Genomic DNA, 27,972 nt, shown 5'->3' on the forward strand with positions numbered 1-27,972 from the left:
CTTTGTAGTGAAACTGGCCTGTACTCCCAAGTGTATAGCTCTTTATATGGACCTGCATCAAGGAAGCATTGTCTGAGTTCAAGCAAGAAAGCTCCATGACAAGCTAAACAAGATTCTCAAAGGTACAACTCTTTATGTTCACTCAGCAGCCACTTTATAGGAAACAATCCCAAGTCTTAGAGGGTTAGGTGAGAATAGAGTTCTTATTAGCCACCTTATGAATTTAGAACCATATTTTCCCCTTGCTGACTCAGTACAGTGACCAGGCTTCTCATTTCATCTTTTTTTTTTTTTTTTTTTTTTTTTAACCCTATCCCTCTCTGACAGATTATGCTAACTTTGAATCTCAAGAAGAATAGTTGGAAACTTGTTATCTTCTTTTTCCTGGGCTTTTTGTATAAATGGTCCACCCTTTCCCCAGATTTCTGCATTCCATGTGGTATTGGATGTATAGAAGCTGATGAAAGAAAAATGTTTCTGTTATTCTATCCCTATGGTGACTGCAAATGATTTTCCATTGTGTCTCAAATTTGCTTAAGGTGGCTTGCTGTTTCTACCTGTAAAATTAAAAAAGAGCTTTTAACTTTTAAATGGGAATTTTGTTCACTTAAAAATTTCTTTCACAAGATAGGGACATGTATCTTGCTGTACTATTTACACATCTTCTTTAAAAGAATCATCTTTTAAATAATCATTTTAAGAATCATCAAGTTCAGACATCGGTTTGATCATCACTTGTTTGTTTAGAAAGCCATAATGATTTCCAATGACTACTTGAAGTTTATATCTGGTAATGGCTTTAATGCCCTCTACTGCCCAGTTTCCTACTTTACCTATCCTAATGAATTAGAGAAAACCTATTTGAGTTTAATTTGTTCTAGAGTTTTTGTGTGTATATGTGTGTATGTGTGTATATTGTGTGTGTTTGTATATTATAAAGCTTATTGAGAGAGGGATGGAATATACAAACACATACAATAGACACACATACACACACAACCTCTGTTTTTTTATACACACTCTCTCTCTCTCTGTTTTTTCATCATTTCCTTCAAGTGATTTTAAGGTGCCACCTCTAGTTTGAAATTTTCTGATTAAACCAGATGAATTCCAGTTAGCTAGCCTTCTTAAGAGTTCAGTATATTTGTAAGTAATTTCCTTTAAGAATGCTTTAATTGCAGTAAAAATTTATCAGTTTAGACTTTATGGAGAAAATACTGACCAAATTTATGATGTGTAAATTCCAAGTTATTATAAGAAGAGATGTAGAATAGTTATTCCTAAGTAATAATATGTATATTTAGAAAGATTAACTAGTTGTTCCTAAGTAATAATATGTATATTTAGAAAGATTAACTAAGGTGAATAACTAAGGTGAAGATTAACTAAGGTGAAAGAGTGAGCCATGTATTGCCACAAAATTATCCAAGTTTATCATTTTGGATTGAAAATTTTCTGCTTCTATTTCTGCTACTGAGAAGCAGAGTACGAGGAATTTTAAATTGTTGGAATTAAATGGAGAAATTAGGTAATATTTTGTTCCTATATATTTTAGTTGTACTGTCAGTGCAATTAAATTGGTGCTTCCTTAGGTTCAGAGACTAAAGTATAGTAGAATAATATATATGTGTATGTGTATCTATCTATCTATCATATTTTTTGAGATGGTCTTGCTCTGTTGCCCAAGTTGGAGCACAGTGGTACTATCATAGCTCACCTCACCCTCCATCTTCTGGGCTCAAGCAATTCTCCCACCTCAGCCTCCCCAGTAGCTAGGAATAGAGGCTCACACCACTATGCCCAGCTAATATTTTATTTTTTTGTGGAGACAGGGGTCTTGCTTTGTTGCCCAAGCTGCTTTCAAATCCCTGGCCTCAAGTGATTCTCCCGCCGTGGTCTCTCAAAGTGTTTGAATTACAGGTGTGAGCTACTGTGTGTGGCCTAGAATAATGTATTTTTGACTTTGATTTTGATACTTACTGGTTTTTTTATTAAAGATTCTAGATATGCTTTTAGTATGTAACATTGCTGAAGTGATTTATATTTTTGTTAATTTAGTGTTAGAACTAAAATTCATCTTATTAGTGGTGTTTTATTTTTGACTTACTTTTAATACTTATTAGCATACTCCTTTATTTTTAGCGTTGCCTGGTGTCATTAAAGCCATTGATAAAATTAAAGATAAAAATGTGGATTATGAGGATCTAAATACTTGTCTTCAAAATTTTGGTATTTACCTTTCTAAGCCAGAATTTAAGAAGATCACAGAATTGACTGAAGCTGGTGGTGAGTGATATATTTTCAGGCAAACTGCATTGACACATCTGGAAGGAGGGCCAATTTGTTATTTTTTTCCTTAGAAAAATGACTAACATTTTTATTATAAAAAGTTAAATTTAAACTGATCCAGAAAGTATGGAAATACTCAAAAGTACAACAAAACACTCAAAAGCCTATTATTTAGAATTAACCAATATTAATAGTCTTTTTAATCAAAAACTTTTTAAATTTATTTTTTAAATAGTCTTTTTTAGATTTTTTCCTAGGCAAAAATGTAAACAAAAAGAAAGCAGAATTTGTGGTATTGCTGTCTGACAAGGTAGAAGTCAGGATGAAAGGCATTAAATGGGGGCAAATAAGGATTCATTATTATGTCAAAGCCTACAATTCACAATAAAGGTATACCAGTTTTAAGTATCTGTGCCCATGTAACCTAGCAGCAGCTCTTCTAAAGGGAATGGGTGAGAGTGGCTTGACAGGAGACTGGGGTGATAGGTGAAATAATATTGTCTATGAGTTGATCATTGTTGACGCTAGAGATCGTATATGAACATATTACACTATTATTTCTATTTATTTCTATTTTGTATATATTTAACATTTTCCATAATAAAAAGTAAAAAATGGAATATGTCTAAGTTGTATGACACCTGTATAGAGAAAATAAGACTTTGTGAAGACATTAAAATCTAGATAAATAAGAATGTATCCCATGTCTGTAGATTCAGAGACCCAAAACTGTCAATTCTCTAATTAACCTATTTGTTCAAAGCAATTCTAATAAAACCCTGACTTTTTTGTAAGCTAATTCTAATATTTATATGAATGACTAAAGGCTAAGAATAGCTAAAGCACTCTTGAAGAAGAACATTTGTGGAGATGTGTGTGTGTTGGGGGTGGGGGTTGGGAGGAACTTGCTCTCCTGGATATCAACACTCCTTATAAAGCCATAGTGACTAAAAGGGTGTAAGAATGGCACAGGGATAGAGAAATTTACCAATAGGACAAGATAAGGAACTTCCAAACATATCCACAAATATACATGGCAACACATATGATAAAGTGGTGGATAACTGGGGAAAGAAGGACTATTTAATAAATGGTACTGAAATAATTACTTATTCAAATGGAAAGAATAGAGTTACATCCCTGTCTCACACCGTATTCAATAATATCCAGGTGTGAAAACTAAGTTTTAGAAAACAAATAGAAGAAAAATTTTCTGACATAGGATTTTTTAAGATGCAAAATAAGAAACTAGAAAAGATTGATAAATTTGAATACATTAAGAACTTCTCTTTGTTAAAGGATACAACAAAGAGAATGAAATACAAGGCACAAACTGGTTATTTGCAACACTTACAACAGTGATGATTATCATAGAGAATATATAGGCAACTTTTACAAACTAACAACTCAATAGAAATTATAAAAATTTTCCACATGAAGACACAAGTTGCTGATAATCACATGAAAAGGTTCTCAACATCTTTAGTAATTAGGGAAGTGCAAAGTTTAGGTCATAATGAGGTACTTAAAAAAAAAAGAGAGATCTTTTGGCCTCAAACTCCTGGGCTCAAACTCCTACCTCATCTTCCTGAGTAGCTGGGACTACAGGCACAAGCCACCATGCCCGGCTCATGAGATACATTTTTATATCCACTAAAATTGGGAAAAATTAAGAAATATGTTATTCTAAGTACTGGTAAATATGGTGAAAGTGGTAAAACCACTTTGGAAAACAATATGAAGTATCTTGTAAAGTTTGCATACCCCATGGTTTAGAAATACTATTCTTAGCTATAAATCCTGGAACATCTCTTGGACTTAAGTACCAGGAAGCATGTTCAAGAATGTACATGGCAGCACTGATCTTAATGGCAAAAAAAGGAGAAAGGAGAAAGGAAGCAACATGATATTCATCCACAGAATGTATAAAATAAATTGAGGTATACACCATTGTGTATTCATATAGTGGAAACCCTGTCTCTACTAAAAATACAAAAATTAACCGGGCATGGTGACGTGCCTGTAATCTCAGCTGCTTGGGAGGCTGAGGTGGGAGAATCGCTTGAACCTGGGAGGCGGAGGTTGCAGTGAGCTGAGATTGCGTGGGCAACAGAGCGAGACTCTGTCTCAAAAATAAATGTATACATAAATAAAAGTTAAAAATTTTATGTATGCTTGAGAAGGACTGGAAGAATTTTGACCAGTTTTCTTGGTGTTTTTCAGTGTTTACTTCTCTACTGTAAATTGATTTTCTTTTCCCCTTTATACCCATGTATTTTTATTGGTTAGTATTACCTGATGGATATAATTATATATTTCTAAATATATAACTTATTTTACGTAATATTTTTCATAATAATTTAACACTTAAAAGATACTGAAGAAAATGTGTTTCTTTTTCCTGTAGAAACAAAAAAAGTGAATGTTAAAGAATTCATTGATACTATGATGAGCAACACGGAATGCTTCTCTGAAAAATTATGTACGTAAGAATATCATGTCTTCTGCTTTTTGTGGACCAAATGGTTTGACAGATTTTAGAAGAGCATAAACACTCTATTTTAGTCTCTTATAGAGCTGGTTATCCTGCAGGTCATCCGACAAATAAATGCCTGGCTTCCTGCTGCTATATTTGACTTTAATCCCCTGTAATGACCCCTAATTCTAGAGCGTCTTCTACATGCAAGTGAATTAAGAGCTATCATAATTTTATTTTTCATTAGCACACTTACAGAGGGCTAGAACCATGGATAGCATTCCTTTTGGGGATTTAAAATGTCTTTCAACTTAGGAAAAATGATGCCATCTAGTGGCTGAGTACTAATATGAGAATTTCTGGTTACATCTGTTGCCATTTCTGTCTTCCAATTTATTCAGTAACATTTCTGAACCATTAATATGTACTAGGTTTTATGTTAAGCTGTAAGTGTGGTAATATGGAAAAGATAGTTTTGCCACTCAGAAGCTCACCATAAAGAAATGTAAGGTTACATATGTATGTTTTTAATGGAGTGAAGTTAGTATGCATTCTAAAAATTGGGACTGAAAGTAACGTTGTGTTATTTTGTTCTTACATGTTAGGTAACAGTAGATTTTAAGTAGCAACTCTTTTTACCTTACAATATAAGATTTAATTTGTCTCCTATACGGGGGTACATCATACAGAGAAAGAGATTGTTTGTCAGTTACTTCATTTTTCCTAGGAATTTCAGTTTTATGGAGATTAAAATTTTATTAGCACAGAGTTATATAGTATATTACCTAATCTATCTCTGTCATTGTATTTTATATCTCATCGTTAATATTGCATGTTTGTGTTTACTTCTTTTTCTTTTTTCTTCATTAGACTGCTCAGAGCATGTCTTCTTTATTGGTTCCATATACCTCATTGGGACCTTACATCCCTTTACCGCTCCGCTTTCTCCTAATCCATCAGTCTCCTCCTGTTTTCACTTTTCCTCCTTATTTGGTTTAAATTATCTTATCTATACATACCGAATACCCTAGACTATCTTGTCTCCGTGTACTTTTGTTGCACCTATCTGGCAAAACTCTCAACCCCGAATGAACCCAATTACCTTCCTTCTTGTGTCTGACAGCATTTCTGGAGAAAATCACACAGCTGAGAAGATTGTACAGGTTATAAATAAAATCTTGGTCACTAATGTCTGCTGGCTCTTCCTAACTGTCTAATCTTCCTGAGAATCAATTCTCTATATAGCAACACAGTGACGTTTTACAAATTTGTAGTAAGATAATTTCACTCCTTTGCTTAAGATGCTTCAATGATTTTGCATTGAAATAGTCTTTCTTTTTATTGTCTACAGTGATAGATTGAAGAGGAAGTAGGAGCCAGAGAAGAATTTTAGGGAGAGATATAGAACAAAAGCTACTTAATTGTATTATCAATTGAAAATGTTTCTGAATTCACACTTTTAAAAATCTAAATTCAATAACAATTATTATTTATAATGTTTATTCAGGGTTGGGGCACTAAGTTCTTAAAATATTTCAAGATCCTCAAAATGCATTATATTTGAGGCTAAATATTTTATTATGTTTTCATATTTGAAAGTTGGCAGTTCATTTATGCTATATTTATTATTCTTTTAAACCATAAAAACCTTAATTTTTGTCTATTGCAGATGACAGTTTACTGTGTGAACTTCTTGGATAAGCATTCATAAAACTTGTGTTTTATTTACCCTTTAGTATTGCCTGATGCTATTGAAACCCTCAACAATCTCAGAAAGGAGACGATGAGTGTTTCTGACCTGTGGAATACTCTGACTAGTTTGAATAGTAATTTAAAAAAGGATGAATTTCTAGCTGCATTGAAACTAGTTACAGTTGATGGTGAGTGTTACAAATACTAAAATTAAAAAGTATACCAAGGTATTACTTTATTTTCTGTCAACTCTTATTTGTCGTTGTATCTTGAACTTGGCAAGATGGAGTGTTCCAATATGATTAAAATGCTAATATATGCATTTAGGCAATACTGTATAAATAAAGTTCAGCTTGTTTGGCTATTCAATATAAAAATATTGTTATGTAATTTATTACTACTCTAAATTGATCAAATATGCAGAGTTCCTTCAAGTTGTGTGGTATGTTACCGGAAAATGGCATATCCCAATGAACACAGAGGGCATGATTAGGAAATGTTAAGACATCTATTCAAATTTTATAATAACAGTACTTGGAATATTCATACTGTTTTGTTTTTTTTTTTTGTTTTTGAGACGGAGTCTCGCTCTGTCACCCAGGCTGGAGTGCAGTGGCCGGATCTCAGCTCACTGCAAGCTCCGCCTCCCGGGTTTACGCCATTCTCCTGCCTCAGCCTCCCAAGTAGCTGGGACTACAGGCACCTGCCACCTCGCCCGGCTACATACTGTTTTGTTGAAATAGGCTTTTATTTAATTTGGCAGAAAAACACACCTGCTGATAGCTACCACCTCTATTTAGCAAGTTAAAAAAAAAAAAGTAAAAAAAAAAAAAGTTCAAAAAGGTATTGTATAATAAAGACTATAGACTAAAAAATGTAAAGCAAGTCTCCATCATTTACTGCTGATATTCTACATGCAGGAAGGAGAGTACATAGGCTACAGGTAGACATTTCTACTCTCTCATAGTCTTAGTGCCTACAAGTTAAAAACATGCGTAGTACATTTATGTTCTTTTATGTGGAATGTTTATACAGGACGAGATTAGTAACATAAGCATGCTGTCAGGGGTCTTTGTCAAAGAATTGTCTTTTTCTGTAATAATGTTTTATCCTTTTCATCCATTGAGCTTTTGTTTAGTTGAGGCTAGCAGTTTTGGGCTTTAAATGTATTGATTATTTTGTTTATTGGAAGATTTGAGGTGAAAAGTGTTGATGAAGAAAAGAAGGCTAATTTCTACCCAATAATATAGATTTTCTTCCCTTTTTCTCTGTGGCAGTGCTTCAGGTTCTTTTGTTAAAGTTAGTGGAATTTATAGGCAGCATGTACCACAGAAAGTAATAGATAGCATTTATTTGAACCGGACCAACAAAGTATTATTTTATGAGATATGAAAATAACTAGAAAAGTATTTTTATTATAATAAAAACTCATATATTGTGTTTATTATTCTTTCTTTGGGGGGGACAAGGTCTTGCTTTGTCATTCAGGCTGGAGTGCAGTGGCACACTCTTGGCTCACTGCAACCTCTGCCTCCCGGGTTCAAGCAATTCTGCTGCCTCAGCTTCCCAAGTAGCTGGGACTACAGGTGCACAGCACTGTGCCTGCCTAATGTTCTGTAGAGACGGGGTTTTGCCATGTTGCCCAGCCTGGTCTCAAACTCCTGAGTTCAGGTGATCTTCTGACCTTGGCCTACCTAAGTGCTGGGATTATGGGCATGAGTTGCCGTACCAGGCCTGTGTTTATCATTCTGGACTTACGAAGCAAAAGACAGTATATCAAATGCAGATGATTTTACAATTTAAGCCTAAATATACACGTGATATTGAAAACTGTATCTGTATGCCTTTGGTCACATCATTTCTTCTTTTAACATTGTGCCCTTAGTACAAACGTATTTAGTTCTTATTTTAATGCAGTGGCTTGCAAAATTTTGAGATTTATTATTTTTGTTTATATTTGATATTGTTGAAGCAGAATGCTTTTTTTCCAGATTAAATCTTATATAGTTTCCTAATATATAAAATATTAAAGTTGAGCTTCTCTGACCAAAGTGGGAGAAATGACCAAGTGAACTGCTGAAACAGCTCCATAAGACCTTAGAAATGTAAGAAAGAAATTAAAATTACTGATCTAAGGTATTCTTTTGACCAGGTTATGTTAAAAAGAAAAAAAAAATCTGAAAAACAACTGATTCAGATTCTCTCTAGTTAAACTGAAGAGTGAGTTTCTTGTTATTGGCAGTATTCCATATTGACTCCTTAATATTTTAAAATATATTTAAAATTAAAAAATAATAATCTGATGATTACAAAAAAAGCATTGAAAAATAGAAAAGGTAATTTATCATTTGGCAAATTCAGAAATGCTTCCCAAATACCTAGTTATATAGCTTATGAGCTCTCTTGTTTCTTCTGAAAGACCTGAGTGAAGAAAGTTGGTGTTGAGCAAAAATATGTAAGATGGTATGGAAAATGGTCAAGGTGAATGTGAGACATTGAATCCATAGGCTAAGAATTAAAGGAAATCATTAATAGGTGTTGTTAGGCATTTAAGGCCTGGGACAGTCTCTTCTCTGCTGGTGGTTTCTCTGACTTCGTTTGTTTTAGATTTTTAAACTTAAACTGATATTCTCTGTTTCTCCTGACTCTGATATCTGATGTGGTTGAAATTAGCTTAATAACTTTGTTTTCTTTTTGGCTTGGCAACAAGACTCTAAACTTATCTTCATGATTTTTTATGCAATATCCATTAAAGCCAGATCTGAGTCTTTGTTTCAGGCTCTAACTTTGCAACCTGGCATCAGCTGTGATTAACCCTGTTATGGTGGTTTAGCAAAGAATAATTGAGCTACAAATTCTTGACAGCAGCAGCTCTATCCATCCACATCTCTTTTCTCAGGATTTATTTAAAGATACTCAGGAAATCTTTCCTAGTATTGGTAGTTGCTATTCTATTTCAGCAAGTTATATGAACCAAAGGATCAAATGAGATTGCAGGTCATGCTTATAGATTTGGGTCCCTTGGTAAATAGGTCCAAAGCTAGCTGTAAATTTTGTTAGATCACCTGTAAATTTTGTTGGTGTTATCAGTACCTGTTGACCTCAGATGGGCTCCCTGCTTCCTTTCTTCCTTTGCCTCCTTGCCTCCTTGCCTCTCTTCCTCCCTTCCCTTCCCACTCTCCCTCCCTCCCTCCTTCCTTTCCCTCCCTTCTCCTCCCATCCCTTCCCCGCTCCTTCCCTTCACTTCCCTTCCTCCCAGAATTCTAAGTAGCTGTGATTTAGTTCTACTTAATTATACATACCAAGAACTAGATTCAGAGGGGACTCCATTTAGGTGACTGAGTTACAATACCTGTTGCCTACTTTAAGCTGATCTTTAAGCTACTATAAATTGAAGACACTTAATTAAGAACATCTTTATATAACATGGTCTTAGAATATTTGATTATGTAACCTTGTTGATTGATGTGAGGCTAGTGCAAGGCCATCCTGAATGGTATAAAAGTATAAAAGAAGCATGAGGAATGGAATGTATAAACACTTCTATCCTTCTCCCATCAGAGAGAGAACACAGATTCAGGGACAGAGCCTTTACAGTTAGTGATATATAGGACTCTACTAAATGACAGAAGCAGCAAAAATACTATGATAAAGACATGTGTTTTTACTGTAGAGAATAGTTCCTGAAAGTTCAAGTGTTAATTTAAAGCCAAGGTAGATAGAAGGTGAGACATTGTTAATTGTGGCTATATACTTAAGCCCTGTTCAGGCTTTTATCTGCTGGTGACACATTTTGCTTGTTGTACTTTGTTCTAGTCTATGATAATAAACTATAATATTTCTAAATCTTAAGATTCCTTATTTGGCTGGGAAAACAAAGCTGTTCTGTTTCCTGTGTTCGTCACTTTAACTTTGTAATCTAGTACTTGTGTACTGTGTAAGAAATGGGTGTAAACACATATCAGAAATTATAGTCATAGGCCTATCACCCACGAAAGAAACCTTTAAAGTTTTCTGGTGTAGAATTTTTATCTTTAAACAGTTGAAAGACAAAACTAAGACTGAGGTATGTCTCTTAATTTTGTCTAGAATATATCTTGGCTTTATCTTTTGGGAATATGGATTATATTGTTTCCATTGATTGAAATTAAGAACTCAGCCTGACTTTTTTTTCTTTTTTTTTTTTTTGAGATGGCGTCTTGCTCTGTCACCCAGGCTGGAGATCTTGGCTCACAGCAACCTCCACCTCCTCGGTTCAAACAATTCTGCTACCTCAGCATCCCAAGTAGCTGGAACTACAGGCACACGCCACCACACTCGGCTAATTTTTTATTTTTTAGTAGAGATGGGGTTTCACCATATTGGTCAGGATGGTCTTGAGCTCCTGACCTTGTGATCCACCCACCTCAGCCTCCCAAAGTGCTGGGATTACAGGCATGAGCCACCTTGCCCAGCCATCCGCCTGACTTCTGTAGTCGTAATGTTTATTAATCCCATAAAATCAATCCTTTGGTTACTCAAAAATATGAAAAGGAAATGAGTGCATCAAATGGTTTACATTTTTATAGGTTGCTTTGTTGGATCTGACTTTTGCTTAATGAGGTTGGCCTATTAAAAGTGTTTTCTCTCACAGAAGGTGACAAAGTACAATTTGAAGAATTTGCAAAAGTAGTAAGGAATATGCGTGATGCTGCCAGGTTAGAAGGTAAGTACTGAATTATTTATAATGGTTAGGTTTACTTTTATTGAAAGGACTTATTTTTGTTTTTGTTTTTAATGCTGTGTGTTCACCTAATTTCTGGTTAACATGTTGGCATTGATATGTTTATATGCAGATGAAACTTGGTTTTGATGAAACATTGACTGGCATATAGGAACTTGACTTTCAGAGTGTATCCTTCATTACTAACTGATAAAGCTGGTTTACTCTGTCTAGACTATTTTTTAAATAACTTGGAGGAACCAAGAGAACAGGCATAGTATGAAGTTCTATGCCTTCTTTCAGTATCTACACGTGTAATTTTAAGGGAATATGGTCAGTGTCTGACCTTGTAATTTAAGATTTTAGAGGTGGAATAGACAATTCCAGGTAATGATAAGGATTAAGGGTAGCCATTGGTGTGGATGACTTTGGAAAGGAAATAAAGGCCTTTTGAAGTTAAGAGGTCAAAGTGCTCTGAGGCCAGGCTCATCCTTATTGTCATTGGATGATATTGGGATGAGAGGTAGAAGGAGGATGATGATCAAAGTGCCAAAATCCTTAGAGAATGTGAAGGAGTGATGAGACAGTAATCAATACTGTTGTCAGGAGAGTGGCATAGTTGAATAACAGGCCTGAGCCTCAAGGGAGAGGGATAAGGTTTGATTGAAGGTGGAACTAAAATGGCCTGACAGCAGCAGCAGAAAGACAGGAAAATGCTATTCTGCTTCCTGGTCCTACAGTATGTGGAACATGGGAGCAAGAGCAGACTCTACTCAAGGTGGTTGTGCAAAGAAACTGTTTTTAAAGGAAATCGAGTGCTAAGGCAAGAAAGCAGAGCTGATACAGGTTTTTTGGGTGTCAGCAAAGCTCAGATTGCCATCTGTAGTTGCCTCCCAGTGATGTTAGAGGAACAGAAAGTGAGGCAGGACGTAAGGCTTAAACTGTAATTACTATTTGCAGCTAGTTTCTGTTGACTTTAATAATAATAATAAAATTAATTTTATTCTATAAATATGACATTTATTGAGGCATTATTATATGTCTAATGCTGTCTTAAGTACTTTTTATACATTATTATATTTACTCTCCACATCAATCTTGTGAGGTAGATATTAGTGTTATCCCATTTTAGACAAAAGAGATGTTAAGTAGTAATAATTTGCTCACAGTTGCACAGCTCCAGGTTACAAATCCTGGAGCCAGAATTTGAATGTTGGTCTGACTTAACCAGTGCTGGAAATAAAGCAACATTCCAGATGTTAGGGTACAATTGAGTCCTGGTGGAATTGAAAAGAAAAACTGAATGAGCCCTTGTAAATCTTGTCCCATATTTTACATTTTTCATAATTCTGAAAGTTATTTCTCCTACATCTAAATAATTTTATTTGCTACCATTAGAGGTCCATGGCAAAATAATTACTTTGAATAACTGCAGTGAAAAGTTCAGCTATATGAGTGATTTTGGTTGTGCAAATTTTATAAATGCACCAGAGAAATGTGATAGATCAAGAGAACTCTTTGTACATTGGGCTGCTGGTCATAGAATGCTATAAGGGATACATTTCTCTTTGAGATTTCTTATTCCTCAGTTCAGGATATAATAATAAACTATGGCTTTCCACTAACAAATGTCTTGAGTGATGGCTACTGCTTTTTATCAATTAACTTTTTTCTATTTATAGAGTTACAGGAAGTTGTCTTAGCTGCTGATTTGCTTGAAGGTGACATGATAGCTGAGAAGAACTTGGAAGACTTTCTAAGAAATATTGGGATTAAGTCACCTAAAGAAGAGGTAGAGAAAATTCTTCAATCGGATTTTGTTTCTGGTAAGCATTTTAAATATTACTCTTAGGTTTTTTTTTTTTTTTTAATGAGTAAAGAAGATGTGCAAGGTCTATAGGTATTTGCTTATCTTACTATAAATGTAATCTTTGAAATGGAGCCTTTCCTCTTAATTTCCTCTTTTGCAGTTATAAGAATACTTTTATACAAGCAGGTCTAGATTTTGTGGAAGTGGGCTTGTTAGAATCCTCTGTCCTCATTGCTATCTTGATTTAGTGAATGAAGAACATCTTAGAAATTCAAGTTCTGTGAATAGAAATCCTAGCTTTGCCACCTTTGACGGAATTACTGGTCAGAGTTACTGAGGCTTTGTTTGCACTTCAGTTCCCATTATAGGTAGAATCAGAACTAGTATACCTACCACACTGTAGGGTTATTGTGAGGCTTAATGTATGAAATTGAATCTAGAAGTACCTTGTAAATAAAATGTTCAAGAAATATATAAGCCATATGCTGATTTTGATACTAGCCTTTAAATATTACTTTGTCCAGGGGTTCTTGTTTGTCATCTCTCTCTTTTCCTTGCAGAAGATAACATGGTGAACATTAAAGACTGTATGAGGGCTTTGAGGGACACCCAGAAATTTTCCAATTATATTGGTAAGAGCTTTATGGTAAAACTGTTAGAAGGCAACGATACAGAACTTATTCAAAGTTCATCTAGTAAAACACTAAATTTGGTGTTTAAATCTTCTTTATAGTATCTATGCCAAATGTTTGCTTCATGTGTACTTGAACACTTTCAGTTATGGGGAACTTCCTGCATTTTATTTTGAAATTTAAGAATTGTACATTTGTGATTGGAGATTGGAAAAATAACAAGATTATGATCTTTTCCAATAGTTAAAATAAGACATCTTTATTATATATGAATTAATGGTTCTTTTTAATGTTGTAAAAAACGTAAATGACCAGGAATGTAAGAAGTATAAAGTGCAAGTCTCTTGTAATATTAACGTTACCCTCCAGAAATATCCACGTGAAGGTTTCATAAATATCCTTTTAGGCTTTCTTCTTTACATCTGTCCATAATATTGCACAACTTGAATGCAATATATGACAGTATATCTTAGATATAATTCTGTGTTCCACTGCATTATGTAAACCTACCTCATTCTTTTAAAAGACTGCATAATGTTCTACTAGAGGAATGAACTATAATTTTGTCCACAATACTTTTAATAAATATTTGGGTTATTGCTATTTTTTACTATTACAAACATTTGGTGAGTATCCTTGTACATATATCTTTGTGCACATTGCACACAATTTTTCTGTAGGGCAAATTCCTTAGAAGTGGACTTGCTGGGCCAAATGTTTACATTTTTAGATGTAAAATGTTAACAAGCTGCTGCCTAATTACCCTCCTAAAGGTTTGTGGAAATTCACACCTTTATCAACAGCGGGTATTATTTATTAAAAATTCTGATAGGAGCATTAATACTTTGTCTTACCCATTTCAGGTTTTTTTCTAGTTTATTTTTGATTTTTTGGCTTTGTTTTTGGTGGATTGCTTTTTGCCATCTTTTGTTTCATTTTGTCAGTTTGGTAATTTGATTCTTCTAGGAAATTTCAAATTTTATTGAGATTTAAAATGGCTTAGACTGTTAGGACAGCCCTGTGCACTTCTAATTCTTCTCATTTTTTTGTATATATGGTTATTTTCTCATTCTTAAATATATATATGTATATATATAACTTTCTTCTTTGCTTGCTACTGAATGTTCTATTATCTCTGTTTTTAAAGTACTAGCTCTTGGGTTTATCTTTAGTGTTTCTATTTATAGTTTAAAATTAATTTCTGGTTTTATCTTTAGTAAGTCCTTTATATTGTTCCCTTATGCTCATTTAATAGTTTTTCTAATTTTTTATTTAAATTATTTATTTACTTTATTTTTTTTCTTACTGGGTAATAAGCATGTTTAAGGCAGTCAGTTTTCATTTTAGTGAAACTTTGGTGTATCTAACAGTCTTTGACTTGTTAGGCTATTATTATAGTTATTTTATAAATATTTCCAGTTGCATTTTGATTTTATCCTTGATCTAAGAGTTATTTAGGAGGAACTTTAAATTTCAAGGCAATTTATTTATTTAATTTTATTTATTGAGATGGAGTCTCATTCTGTCTCCTTGGCTGGAATGCAGTGACGCAATCTCGGCTCACTGCAACCTCCACCTCCTGGTTTCAAGGGATTCTCCTGCCTCAGCCTCCTGAGTAACTGGGATTACAGGTGCACACCACCATGCCTGGCTAACTTTTTTGTATTTTTGGTAGAGACAGTGTTTCACCATGTTGGTTAGGCTAGTCTCAAACTCCTGACCTCCCAAAGTGCTGGGATTACAGGCATGAGCCACCACACCTGGCCAAATTTCAAAGCAATGTAAATGTCATTGTTGCCTTAAATTTGTTGTTTATATCTAGTTGTATTTTATTGTTGTCAGAGAATGAGGACTGTAATAGAAGGTTTGATAGTTCCCTAGTTCATTAGAGACAGAATTCCCTCAACTTTTATATTTACTATTTAAAAATCAAAATCAAAATTAGTTGGTTGCAGGGATAGGCTAGGTAACGTACATTCACTCATTTCACTCTTGGAAGTCCTTATGACTTTTTGAAGTAGCTCATTCTATAATTTTCGACAGCTATGGAATAGAAAATTATTCCACATATTTGGTAGAAATTTCCTGGAACCATATTTAACATTTGGATTCTTCCTCCCATTTATAGCCTTCCAGAAATGTCAAGATAACTCACATGTTCTCTTTCCTTCCCACTAAATGAATCTTCTCTCTGGACTCAAATATCCCTTCAACTGTTCTTCACTGACCTGTTTTTGAAACTTCTTACCAATGACAATTGACTATATCATAGAACAAAATCCTGAGAGATGCCTTTTTAGAAATATACTTTGGAAATGTGAACTTTTAACATTTTTTAAATCAAGGGAGGTCAGCCATGGTCTTCTTAGTCCAAATGTTTGTTACTGTGCTAAACTTAAGAGGCTATGATGATTCTTTAAAATGGGTGAAGTTAGCTGACAGAAACAAGGGATGCAGGGAAGGAAAGAGAAAAATTGGCATTTAGAAGGAGTTATGAGGAATGAGGGGGGACTTTACTGAAATGGTGCGCTTATTAACAGAATAACTAGGGAAACTTTAGCATACTTTTGTCTGTAGCAGAATAGCTCACCTCAAACCCAGACATTTAACAAATCAATTTTAAGAATAAAGAAAAGGATTATTTTTAGCTATTAGAGCTACAAATAGAAAGCTATTGGAGTGGAGAAAACTGTTGAAGTAGGGTTATAGAAAATTATAAGAGTAGAGAATGGACCACTCTAAATATTTAAATGGCCATATGTGGCTGGTGACTGCCTTATTCGACAGTGTAGATCTCAAAGAGGCCATCAATTTTATTGTTATGCTCAAAAGATTTAGATCCATGGACTGAATTACATGTTGTATATATATTCTCTGTTTGTAGCATTGAATGAGACTATCAATACATTAGACTCCATGAAAGAAAATTGTCAGTTTGACAAAGACAAAAATCCGGATGTACTTGAAAACACTGATAGGCTTTCTTTTACTGATGACATACTTCAAGAAGTAATGGATGACTCCTTTGTTGAAGGTGAGTTGATTTGACAGAAAACTAGCAGCTTGTATAAAAAATTTCTTCTGAATTTTATTTAGTTTTTAGTTGTTTTTTTGTTTGTTTGTTGTTGTTTTTTAATTTAGGGAGGTCAACCATGGGCTTTCTAGTCCAAATGTTTGATATTACTGTTCTTCTAAATTTTTATCCAAGGATTTCAAACTATTTTACCAAGTATTATTTAAGTGTTAATACTTGGCCCCTAAATCACATCATAAACTTGTTGGACACTTTACTGTAGACCATATTCAGGTCTATATGTTATATGTGCCCACAGAGATTTAGTCATTACAGTATCAAATTCCTGGTTGATCTGATGACCTGGCTTATAAAATTGGTCTCAGAGTATATTTGTTGCATGGCTTTGAAGAATAATTTTGTTTCAAAGTTAATTCTTTTCCTTTCATGTGTTTTAGAGAGGTCTTAATGGTTTTGTAGCTTTCTGTTTTTGGATGAAAGACCCTTTGAAAAGTACAAGGTATTGTTGAAAAACTAATGTTTATTTCTATAGCCAGTTGTAAGTGTTGAGTTGTTGTTTACTTTATTTACAAAGATTTACCTGATCCATCAATATACCCTCAGCTTGAATGTACTGAGATGGATTTTATCCCATATTTAGAAAGCCATTTCCTGCCTTTAAATTTAGCTTCAGCTAAAAAATGTAATCAGGCTGGGGGCAGTGGCTCATACCTATTATCCTAGCACTTTGGGAGGCCGAGGCGGGCAGATCACCTGAGGTCAGGAGTTTGAGAGCAATCTGACCAACGTGGTGCAATCCCGTCTCTACTAAAAAATTACAAAAATTAACCTGGCATGGTGGCCTGTGCCTGTAGTTACAGCTACTTGGGAGGATGAGGCACAAGAATGCTTGAACCGGGGAGGCGGAGGTTGTAGTGAGCCAAGATCGCGTCACTGCACTCCAATCTGGGCAACAGAGCAAGACTCCATCTCAAATAAATAAATAAATAAATAAATAAATACAAAATAAAAAGTATAATCAAATCCTCCATTGCCCCCCTCCTCACACCAGGGAATATTTGGCAATATCTAGAGACAGTGTTGGTTATCACAACTGATGTGAGAGGACTATTGGCATCTAGTGAATAGAGGCAAGGGTTGCTGCTAAACATCCTACAATTTACAGGATAATACCCTTGTCCCCCCAATAATTATCTGGCCAAAAATATTAATAGTACCTAAGTTCAGAAGTCTTGGGAGCTATCATGTAAAATTGCCCAAACCTACTATTTTAAAAGTACTTTTTATAGGTTAGTTGTTTTGTTTATCCTGCTTAAAACAAATAAAACACAAATTAAGGCAAATATAATTTATGTGTATTCTAACCTCTGTTTGTTTCAAGGTAATACCTGGGCTAGTTGTGAGTCATTCTAAACTGTTCTTTAATACAATAGAGTCCATCTATGCAAATGGATAGATTTTATTTCTATTGTTTGTTCCTCAGATCTTTATACCAACTTGCATCTCTGTGGGAAGTATGTGGAGGGAATAGGTATAACTGTAACTTGTTCTTAGAAAAAATTCTAGGACTAGATAGTAGCTAGGTAGGTAAGAGATCAATAAGGATAATTTAGACTAATAATTAAGGATTTTATTGAATAGACAGGCTGGGGATTAACTTGTCCCCTTAGGGAGAAAGGAAGCATCTGTGACATTAGAAACTGCACATTTAAGGAGTTGGTGGAAGATAACCATGAAGGAGCGCAAGAAGTAAGCAAAAGAATGAGGAGAGAATGGATATTTTGGGAGCCAGGGAACAATTTTTGAGAAGGGAATGGTTATCAATGATAAATGTTAGTGGGAAAAGAAGTATGCAATCTATCCATTGGTTTCCTTTCAAACGGGGTAAGATCAGGATGCCATTCCTCATTGTGTAATGTCTCTCTTTAAATTTGCAGATTTTAGGAAAGAGGCTTCAAATCTAAAATTACCAAAGGTAAACGGTGAGTAAGAACTTTGTATATGAGAACATTTTCAATAATAAGAGGTATTTTTTAGACTAATTGCCAAGTATCAATGTATTTCTAATCTTTCCTGCCCACTTCAGCCAGATTACTATTTTCCCACAATAATAATCTGATCATGTTACCTCCCCCTATTTATAACTCTTTTAACATTTCCTGTTGTTATTAGGATAAAAATTAAAATCCTCCATGCCCTATCTTTCCAGCGTTATTTTGTACCATTATCCTTGCTTTCTGTACTTCAACTAAATTGACTTTAGTTCCTTAGATCTCCCCTTTCCTCCCACCATAAGACTTTTGCATATTCTCTTCCCTGGAATATTTTTCCCTGATCTTCTTTGCCTACTGTTGTAATCCGTTTTGTGTTGCTGTAACAGAATACCACAGACTGGATAATTTGTAAAAAAAAAAAAAAAAAAAAAAGAGAGAGAGAGATTCATTTCTTACAATTCTAGAGGCTGGGAAATCCAAGGTCAAGAGGCCCACATCTAGTGAGGGCCTTATTGCTGTGTCATACTATGGCAGAAGGCAGAAGGGCAAGAAAGTTTGAGAGAGCAAGAGAGCAAGAGGAGACTGAACTTACTTTTATAATAAGCCCATTCTTGCAATGACTAAATCACTGATATTAATCTATTCATGAAGGCAGAGCCTTTGTGACTTAATCACCTCTTGTTAGTCCCAACCTGTCAACACTGTTGCATTGGGGATTAAGTTTTCAGCACATAAACTTTGGGGGATGCAATCAAACCATAGCATTCCACCCCGGCCCTCAAAATTCATGCCCTTTTCACATGCAACATACATTCATTCCATCTTGGTAGCCTCAAAAGTCTTAACTTGTTCCCGTGTCAACTCAAAAGTCCAAATTCCAGAGTCTCATCTTAATCAGATGGGTGAGACTCAAGGCACAATTCATCTTGAGGCAAACTCTCCTCCAGCAGTAAGCCTGTGAAATTAACAAGTTGCATGCTTCCAAAACACAGGCATAGGATAGACATATCCATTCCAAGAGGGAGAAATGAGTGAGAAGAAAAGGGATAATTGTTCCCAAGTAAGTCTGAAAGCAAAAAGGGAAAACAACATTAAGTCTTTTTTTTTTTTTTTTTTTTGAGACGGAGTCTCGCTCTGTCGCCCAGGCTGGAGTGCAGTGGCCAGATCTCAGCTCACTGCAAGCTCCGCCTCCCGGGTTTACGCCATTCTCCTGCCTCAGTCTCCGGAGTAGCTGGGACTACAGGCGCCCGCCACCTCGCCCGGCTAGTTTTTTGTATTTTTTTAGTAGAGACGGGGTTTCACTGTGTTAGCCAGGATGGTCTCGATCTCCTGACCTCGTGATCCGCCCGTCTCGGCCTCCCACAGTGCTGGGATTACAGGCTTGAGCCACCGCGCCCGGCCAACATTAAGTCTTAAACCTGGAGAATAATCTCTTTTGACTCCATGAGTCAATTATAGAAAAGCCTATCATCAGTGGTCAGTATAGGTCAGATTTTTTTGTTTCCTTTGTTATATGCTCTTATTAACTTCTGTCCATTTCATAGCACTTATTTCATATTATAAATATCCGTTTTTGTTTTTGATTATTTGATTGATATCTCTTCCTCCCACTTGCCTGGTATCATTGGGCCAAAGAATATGTCTCCACTTTGCTTACCATCGTATTCCAGGACCTAGCACAGTCCTGGCTCTTATTAAACTCTTAAAGATAATTGATATTAACACCTGATACTTATGTGATATTTACTATGCTGTTGTTCCAAATATTTTGTTATTAACTCATAATCATGAATATTTATTGAATGAATGACTGAGTAGATCTGTCTTCTTATCTCTTCAGACTCACCCTTTATCACTTCTGTGTTTGTATTTATTCTGTAGCCATACTACTTAGCACAATTTAAATTGGCTCTATTTGCTTTTGCGTTTATTTGCATATACAGTTTCCTTTGGATACATTCCCTGACAGACAAACTGACATTTCCCCCCCAAACTCAGCTCAAATGTCATTTCTCATGCCCTAAGACTTCTTTCCCAGAGTTCAGCACTTATTAAATCTAGGTTAGGTAAACCTTCTCAGTGCTTCCATAATTTTGTGTGTGTATTTTTCTCATATCACTTCATGACATATTATAATTTTGTTTATAGATATGACAGATTTAGTCTCCCTCATCAAGGAATTTACTTGAAACTCTTTGATACGAGGGACTGACTGAATATTTTATTGTTGATCTTAGAAGTTGTAAAATAACTGTTAGTAGAATGAATGTAGGTCTAAGATGATATTGTGATGTTCTTTCCAAGTGATCTCCATGAAGGTATAGATCTCCTGGTGTAATGCAACAATTTTCAGCATATGGAAACATAGACAACTTCATCTGGGGGTTGAGGGAAAAAAGGATTGAGAAATGGTACAGATGAAAAACTAGGCTGGGTGTGGTGTCTCACGCCTGTAATCTCAGCACTTTGGGAGGCTGAGGCCGGTGGATCACTTGAGCTCAGGAGTTCGAGACCAGTCTGGCCAACATGGCGAAACCCCATCTCTACTAAAAATATAAAAAAAATTAGCCATGTATGGTGGCACGCGTCTGTAATCCCAGCTACTCGGGAAGCTGAGTCAGGAGAATGGTGTGAACCAGGAAGCAGAGTTTGCAGTGAGCTGAGATGGCACCACTGCACTCCAGCCTGGGTGACAGAGTGAGACTCCATCTCAAAAACAAAAACAAACAAACAAAAAACAGAAAAATTAAAAGCCACGTAATGATTATGCTTTATATTTTAAATTGATGTGAGATCAACAGGACTGCCCCATGTGGTTATATGGGTTGTGCTTTGCACAAAGGTGCCTGTTGGGAGAGCATAAGTGGAGGCTGAAATGCAGTTCATACTCCAAGCCTTGAACCTCTGTGCTGGATTGCAGTTGCCTAGTGAAAGGTACCCTTTTTTTGTAACTAATGCATAGAGAGGAGGTGCCTTTTCCCAATTCACACAAAAGCACAGTATGAACTATCTGAGGCCCTGGGGATCAAGAGCTTCAATCTCAAATTTTAACCTTTGTTTACATCATCAAGTGGTAGAAATCTTTAGATCTACATGTACAGGGAGGCATGTAGCTCATTCAGTTTCTAATGGATGAATGAATGAAGATAAAGTCTTATTATAATACATGTCAGTAGCCCATCGTATTATTCTCTTTGTCGTAAAGTTTTTTCGTTTCAAGTGCTGCTTGAGGGAAGTGGGCCCTCAGTTACAAATAGAAAATATTGTGTTTCCTTTGGAGACATTTTGGTTCAGATAAATATTTAATTTGAAGTTTACCTATGGTAAATTTTGGACAAATTATTTTGAATGTTTTTTACACCATAATAGCTTATATACATTTTTCTTTGTAGAGATTAAAGAAGTTGCTAACATCTTGTCACGTGTTGATAATGGCAAGATTGGTATACCTGATTTGGAGCATGCCTTGAAATGTTTGAATATTAATTTAACTGAAGAGGACTTCAATGGAGCCCTTAACTGTTGTAACGTCAGTGGTGAGCATTTTTTTGGCCTGAGATTCTTTTCATTTTTTTTTCTACTTATGAAAAACAGTCTTAGAGTATACCTATAAGGATAATATACTAATGGGAGTCATTTTTCTGTTGGAGGCTTAGGTTGATACAAATTAGAGCCAAACCACTCTACTAATTTAAATATTTATTGAACATATCTATTCATACTCATATGGATACTATATGTGCTTATTTAGATAATTACCTTTCATTACTTATAAGCATGGGTGGAAAAATACCATAAATTATATAATAAAATAAAAACATGACAACAGCAGCTTATTTTGATATGCAGTCTTTTTCAGAGGAGATCCACTTTCATTTGTTTTTTTACAGTACTTGCTCCATTTTGATTTTTAACCAAATAAAATATCTGAGGGCTCACTACATTTAAAAATAAGTTATTTAGTTTTAGTGATTGTTTTCAAATAGTCCACATTTACCTTTGTTTTCTGTCTTTGACTGCATGTAATACGTACTTGATCTCCTTTCCTATACACATTTACTTTTAGGAAGTCAGATCATTTGGGAATACTTCCAGAAGCTGCTGAGTTCTGTTGGTTTTCGGTGAACTTTTATTTTGGGCTTATCTTAACCAATTTGTGTCTTTGGGAATCCTGTGAGTCCTAGGTTTAAGAATACTTCTCCAGTACAGTTTAGTTATTGATTTTGCCAGGTTCCCCAGATCGTTATTCATCTAGGTCAATTTTTATGTTTTGACCTCAGTTTTCTCACACCATCAGAGTGGTATAAATTTAGACTTCACACCCACATAAGATACATGCTGGGCCTTCAATTTATCACAAGAGGTTGTTTTTTCCACTGTCTCTCTGAATTGGGAAGATTTAGGCCTCCTTGTTTATTTGAGTCAATAAATATAATATTTTAATCTCTTTTTTAAAAACCCAGGATTGAAACCCTTTAGGCATTTCAGTTTTATTTGGTATCTAAGTTCCTACTCTTATTTATGTGGGCTCGAATCTTTTTTTTATGAGTCTGTTTGAGCATTTAAATCAAGCACCTAGCCTTTTCTGGGTCTCATCTCTATCCCAAAGATAGTTTTAGTGTTAGTACTCAATGCTTAGCATTTTGGATCTCAGTTCCCAGTTAACTTTTTGTTATTTCCTTTATATGACTCAGTCACACATTCATGGAATGTTACATGTTATAGAGTGTCTCTAGGGATTTGTAGTGGGATGGTTTCTGCGCTACCCAGATCTGCCATTTTGTTTAAACTCAAAGTCTCCTTAATATAATTACAGTCCTAGATTGTCTGCTGTGTCACATTATTGCACCTTACTTCACTGTGACTGTGTATGTGTGTGTGTGTGTGTGTGTGTACATGCGTGTGTGTGTGTGTGTACGTGTACATGTGCATATATGTGTGTATTCTATCTAATAACATTGTCTCCTCTGGCCTTAGACTGCATCAATTCAAATACAACCTCTAACACTTCCTGACTTTGTGACCTGGACAAATTATTTAGTTTCCATTTGCTTTCATCTTTCAAAAATAGGCATGCAAAGAGTACCCACATCATAGAATTATTATGAAGATTACATGATTTAATATATGTAAAACACCGTAAAAGGGTGCCTAGTATATATAAGGAACTAAAAAATGTTAGCTATTGTTTGCTAGTAATATTATTAACTATTCACTGGGTGGTTTTAAAAAGTGTTAAAAGTTCTATTGAAATAGTTTCAATCATTTGAGCTAGAGTGAAATTTTAGCTAACTATTGTAAATCGTCTTTATTTCATGTGCCAACTCAGTATCAGGTTTTTAATGTCAGCATTTTTGACTTTGATCTTTCAGATAATATGGAGGTGGATTTAAAAGATTTCTTAATGAAAGTGAAAGAAAGTCCACATTTCCAAAAGTCCAAAGGTAAGTGAATACTTCTTGTTCAAGAGAATGGCTAGAAAATAAATATTTTAAAATGACATTTAAAAATAACTATCTGGATTTCAAGTTTTTAATTTTTAGTCTTTCTAGTTTTAAAAAGGATTTCAAACCACCTATGATGTATAGTATAAATAATAATATAAAAATAAGTGAAGAAAATTGGGCAAAGATATAATGAGGGGGAAAACAAGGCAAGGTTAAAAAGATTAGTATGTGCGAGGTCCTTTCTCAAAGGTAGTTAGGTTTTTCTTCAATGACTTCTGGATCTATGAATTAAATCATGTATGGAATTGGTTGAGGGACCACCAGTTTTTGTGACATCTTAAGTCGTGCTGCTGGAGTTTTCAGATGTACACAACTGGACTGCCCATCTATTTCAGTTATAGAAATCCTAACTTCAGTTAATCAGTCCTTCTAAATCCCTGCAGTATCAGTATTATTCTTAATACCACACTATCTATGTTGCCTAACCACATCATTTTGTCCTTGCTATTTAAAGACTTCTGCTTGGCCTCTGTCCCTGAGGTTCATCTTATTCTTTTTGAAATTAGGGAGACCATTTCAACACCAACATATTTTCCTAAGCCCCAAGTCTGCAGAGAACACCTACCAAAGAACTCTTCATGGATGCAGACACCCTTATCAATGGCGTATTTCTAAATGCTTTGGCAAAACAAATTTCTTTGTATCACATTTTTTACATTTTAATATCTCTAAAATTGGATGCCTTATAGTATTTTTAATTAGATGTAGCTTTTAAAATTTAGACATAATTCATATACCATGAATTTCACCCTTTTAAAGTGTACCGTTCAGTGATTTTTAGTATATTCAGAAAGTTGTGCAACCATCACTTTCTAATTCCAAAACATTTTCTTGACCCCAAAAGAAACTCTGTACCTGTGAGCAGTTATTCTCCATTTCCACCTCTCTCCAACTACTGACAACCATGAATCTACTTTCTGTCTGTATGAATTTGCCTCTTTTGAATATTTCATATAAATGTAATCATATTGTATTTTTTTGTGTCTGACTTCTTTTACGTAGCATATGCTTTCTTTCTCTTTTTTTTTAACTTTTATTTTATTTTAGATTCAGGGGGTACACGTGCAGGCTTGTTACCTGGGTATATTGTGTGGTGCTAAGGTTTGGGATATGAATGATCCCATCACCCAGGTACTGAGGATAGTATGCAATAGTTAGTTTTACAACCTTTTCCCCTCCTCCTCCTCCCTCCTCTAGTGGTCCCCACTTTCAGTTGTTGCCATCTTTCTGTTCACGAGTGCCCAATATTTAGCTCCCACTTGTAAGTAAGAGCATGCAGTATTTGGTTTTCTGTTTCTGTGTTAATGCACTTAGGATAATGGCCTCCAGCTATATCCATGCTGATAGTATATATTTTGAAAGTTCATTTATATTACAGCATGAATTAGTACAATTGACTCTTGAACAGTGTGGGGCTTAGGGGCACTTTTCTAGATAACATGGAGGACAGATTGGATTAAGAAAATGTGGCACATATACACCATGGAATACTATGCAGCCATAAAAAAGGATGAGTTCATGTCCTTTGTAGGAACATGGATGCAGCTGGAAACCATCATTCTCAGCAAACTATTGCAAGAACAGAAAACCAAATACCGCATGTTTTCACTCATAGGTAGGAATTGAACAATGAGATCACCTGGACACAGGAAGGGGAACATCACATACCGGGTCCTATTGTGGGGAGCAGGGAGGGGGAGGGATAGCATTAGGAGATATACCTAATGTAAATGACGAGTTAATGGGTGCAGCACACCTACATGGCACATGTATACATATGTAACAAACTTGCACGTTGTGCACATGTACCTTAGAACTTAAAGTATAATAATAATAAAAAAAATTGCTTAATGAAAATGAAAGAACGTCCACATTTCCAAAGGTCCGAAGGTAAGTGGATACTTTTGCTTCAAGAGACTGGCTGGAAAATGAGTGGCTGCACAGTCAAAAATTCATGTATAATTTCAGACTCCGCTGAAACTTAATTACTAATAGTCTACTGTTGACTGGAAGCCTTATCAATAACATAAATGATTAACACATATCTTTATGGCATATGTGCATATATGTATATAAAATACTGTTTCTTACAATAATGCAACTAGAGAAAAGAAAATATTATTAATAAAATAAGAAAGAATATGTTGACTGTTCATTAAATGTAAGTGGATCATCATTCTCATCCTCATCATCTTCAAGTTAAGTAGGAAGAGGAGGAAGAGGAGTTGGTTTTGTTATCTCAGGAGTGGGAGAATTGGAAGAGGTGGAGTAGGTAGAAGAGGAGGCAGAAGAGGCAAGAACACTTGATTTAACTTTATGGAAATACATCATAATTTCTTGTCTGATGTTATTGGCTTTTCATTTCTCTAAAAATGTTTCTCTCTGATACCAGTCTTTCACTGTTTGCTTTAGTTTCAGTGTCCATATCATAGAAGGGTCCACGTCATAAAATAAGTCAAAGCAGTCTTGAATAATTGGAACCCTTCTACCAGATTATCAATTTGTTTCCTTGCATTGCTTCTTCTATGTCTTCTTCCTTATCATCTGGCACTGGTTTGGGAGTATTCATCTCTCTCAAGTCATCTTCAGTTAATTCCTCTGGTGTAGTGTATATTAACTCTTGAATTTCTCCCAATAGCCACATCTTGAAACCTTTCACCCTTTGCCTTTTTTTTTTTCTCACCATTTACACAATCTCTCTCATGATCTCCTTGTTTAGCTCTGTTATAAATCCTGTGCAGTCATGCACAACATCTGGACACAGCTTTCTCCATCAGTGTTTGGGGCTTGATGTGGCATCCTACTGAAGCCTTTCATGTTCTCTCTGTCAGGATTTTCTTCCACAGTGTTGACAATTCTTTCCATAGAGTACTATGTACAATGAGCCTTTAAAGGTTCTTATGGCCCCCTAATGTAGAGGCTAATATCATATTTGGAGCCAAGTGGACCACTTCAATGCCTTTGGTGTTGAATTCATAGGGTTTTGGGTGGCCAGAGGCATTGTCCAATATCAAAAGAACTTTAAAAGTCAGTCTCATCCTTGCTTCAGGGACAAAGCATTGATGGAACCAACCTAGAAAAAGCATTCTGGTTTTCCAAACCTTCGTGTTATACAGTCAAAAGATGGGAGCAGGTGTGTATCTTTTCCCTTCAAGGCTTGAGGGTTAGCAGCTTTATGGATCAGGGCATAAACCTAACTGCATTTGCACAAAACATTAGAGCTAGCTTACCCTTCTTAAATCCTGGTGCTTGCTTCTCTTCTCTACTAATAAATGTCCTTTGTGGCATTATTTTCTAGAATAGAGCGCTTTTGTCTGCATTAGAAACCTGTTCTGGGATATATACTTTCTCCTCAATGATTTTCTGCAGACATGTATATTCAAATCCTTTATCCATTTTAAAATCAGGCTTTTTATTGTTGAGTTGTGAGAGTTATTTATATGTTCTGGATATTAGACCTTTATCAGATAGATAATTGCAAATATTTTTTCACATTTTCTTAGTTGTCTTTTTTCTTTCCTGATGTCCTTTGAAGCATAAATGATTTTGAATTTGGTAAAGTTCAATTTATACTTTCTTTTGTTGCTTCTTTCAATGTCATAAAGATAATTCAAACTCCTGAAGGTTTACACCAAAGTTTTCTTCTAGTTTTAGCTCTTTTATTTGAATCCTTAATAAATTAGAGTTAATTTTTGTATGTGGTGTGAGGTGACAGTCCGTTTTTACCTTTTTTAGTCCAGATATTCAGTTGTCCTAGCATCAGTTGTTGAAAACATTGTTCTTTCTCCACTGAATGATTTTGGTACCCTTAGAGAAAATCAATTGATCATAAATGT

General features: G+C 35.1%; 1 protein-coding gene across 2 annotated transcripts in view; it reads left to right on the forward strand.

The window, feature by feature from the left end:
• EFCAB13 (EF-hand calcium binding domain 13) overlaps positions 1-27,972 on the forward strand; it is a 130,727-nt gene that overhangs the window by 85,872 nt on the left and 16,883 nt on the right. For both annotated transcript variants that reach the window (XM_026448065.1, XM_026448066.2), the window contains exons 13-21: positions 2,143-2,286; positions 4,697-4,771; positions 6,502-6,645; positions 11,091-11,162; positions 12,842-12,985; positions 13,530-13,601; positions 18,573-18,617; positions 22,022-22,165; positions 24,002-24,073. In XM_026448065.1, coding sequence (XP_026303850.1) covers positions 2,143-2,286; positions 4,697-4,771; positions 6,502-6,645; positions 11,091-11,162; positions 12,842-12,985; positions 13,530-13,601; positions 18,573-18,617; positions 22,022-22,165; positions 24,002-24,073 — 912 coding nt within the window. The remainder of the gene's footprint in view (positions 1-2,142; positions 2,287-4,696; positions 4,772-6,501; positions 6,646-11,090; positions 11,163-12,841; positions 12,986-13,529; positions 13,602-18,572; positions 18,618-22,021; positions 22,166-24,001; positions 24,074-27,972) is intronic.

This window comes from Piliocolobus tephrosceles, chromosome 16 (genome assembly GCF_002776525.5).
Source record: "Piliocolobus tephrosceles isolate RC106 chromosome 16, ASM277652v3, whole genome shotgun sequence".
NCBI classification, from domain to species: Eukaryota; Metazoa; Chordata; class Mammalia; order Primates; family Cercopithecidae; genus Piliocolobus; species Piliocolobus tephrosceles.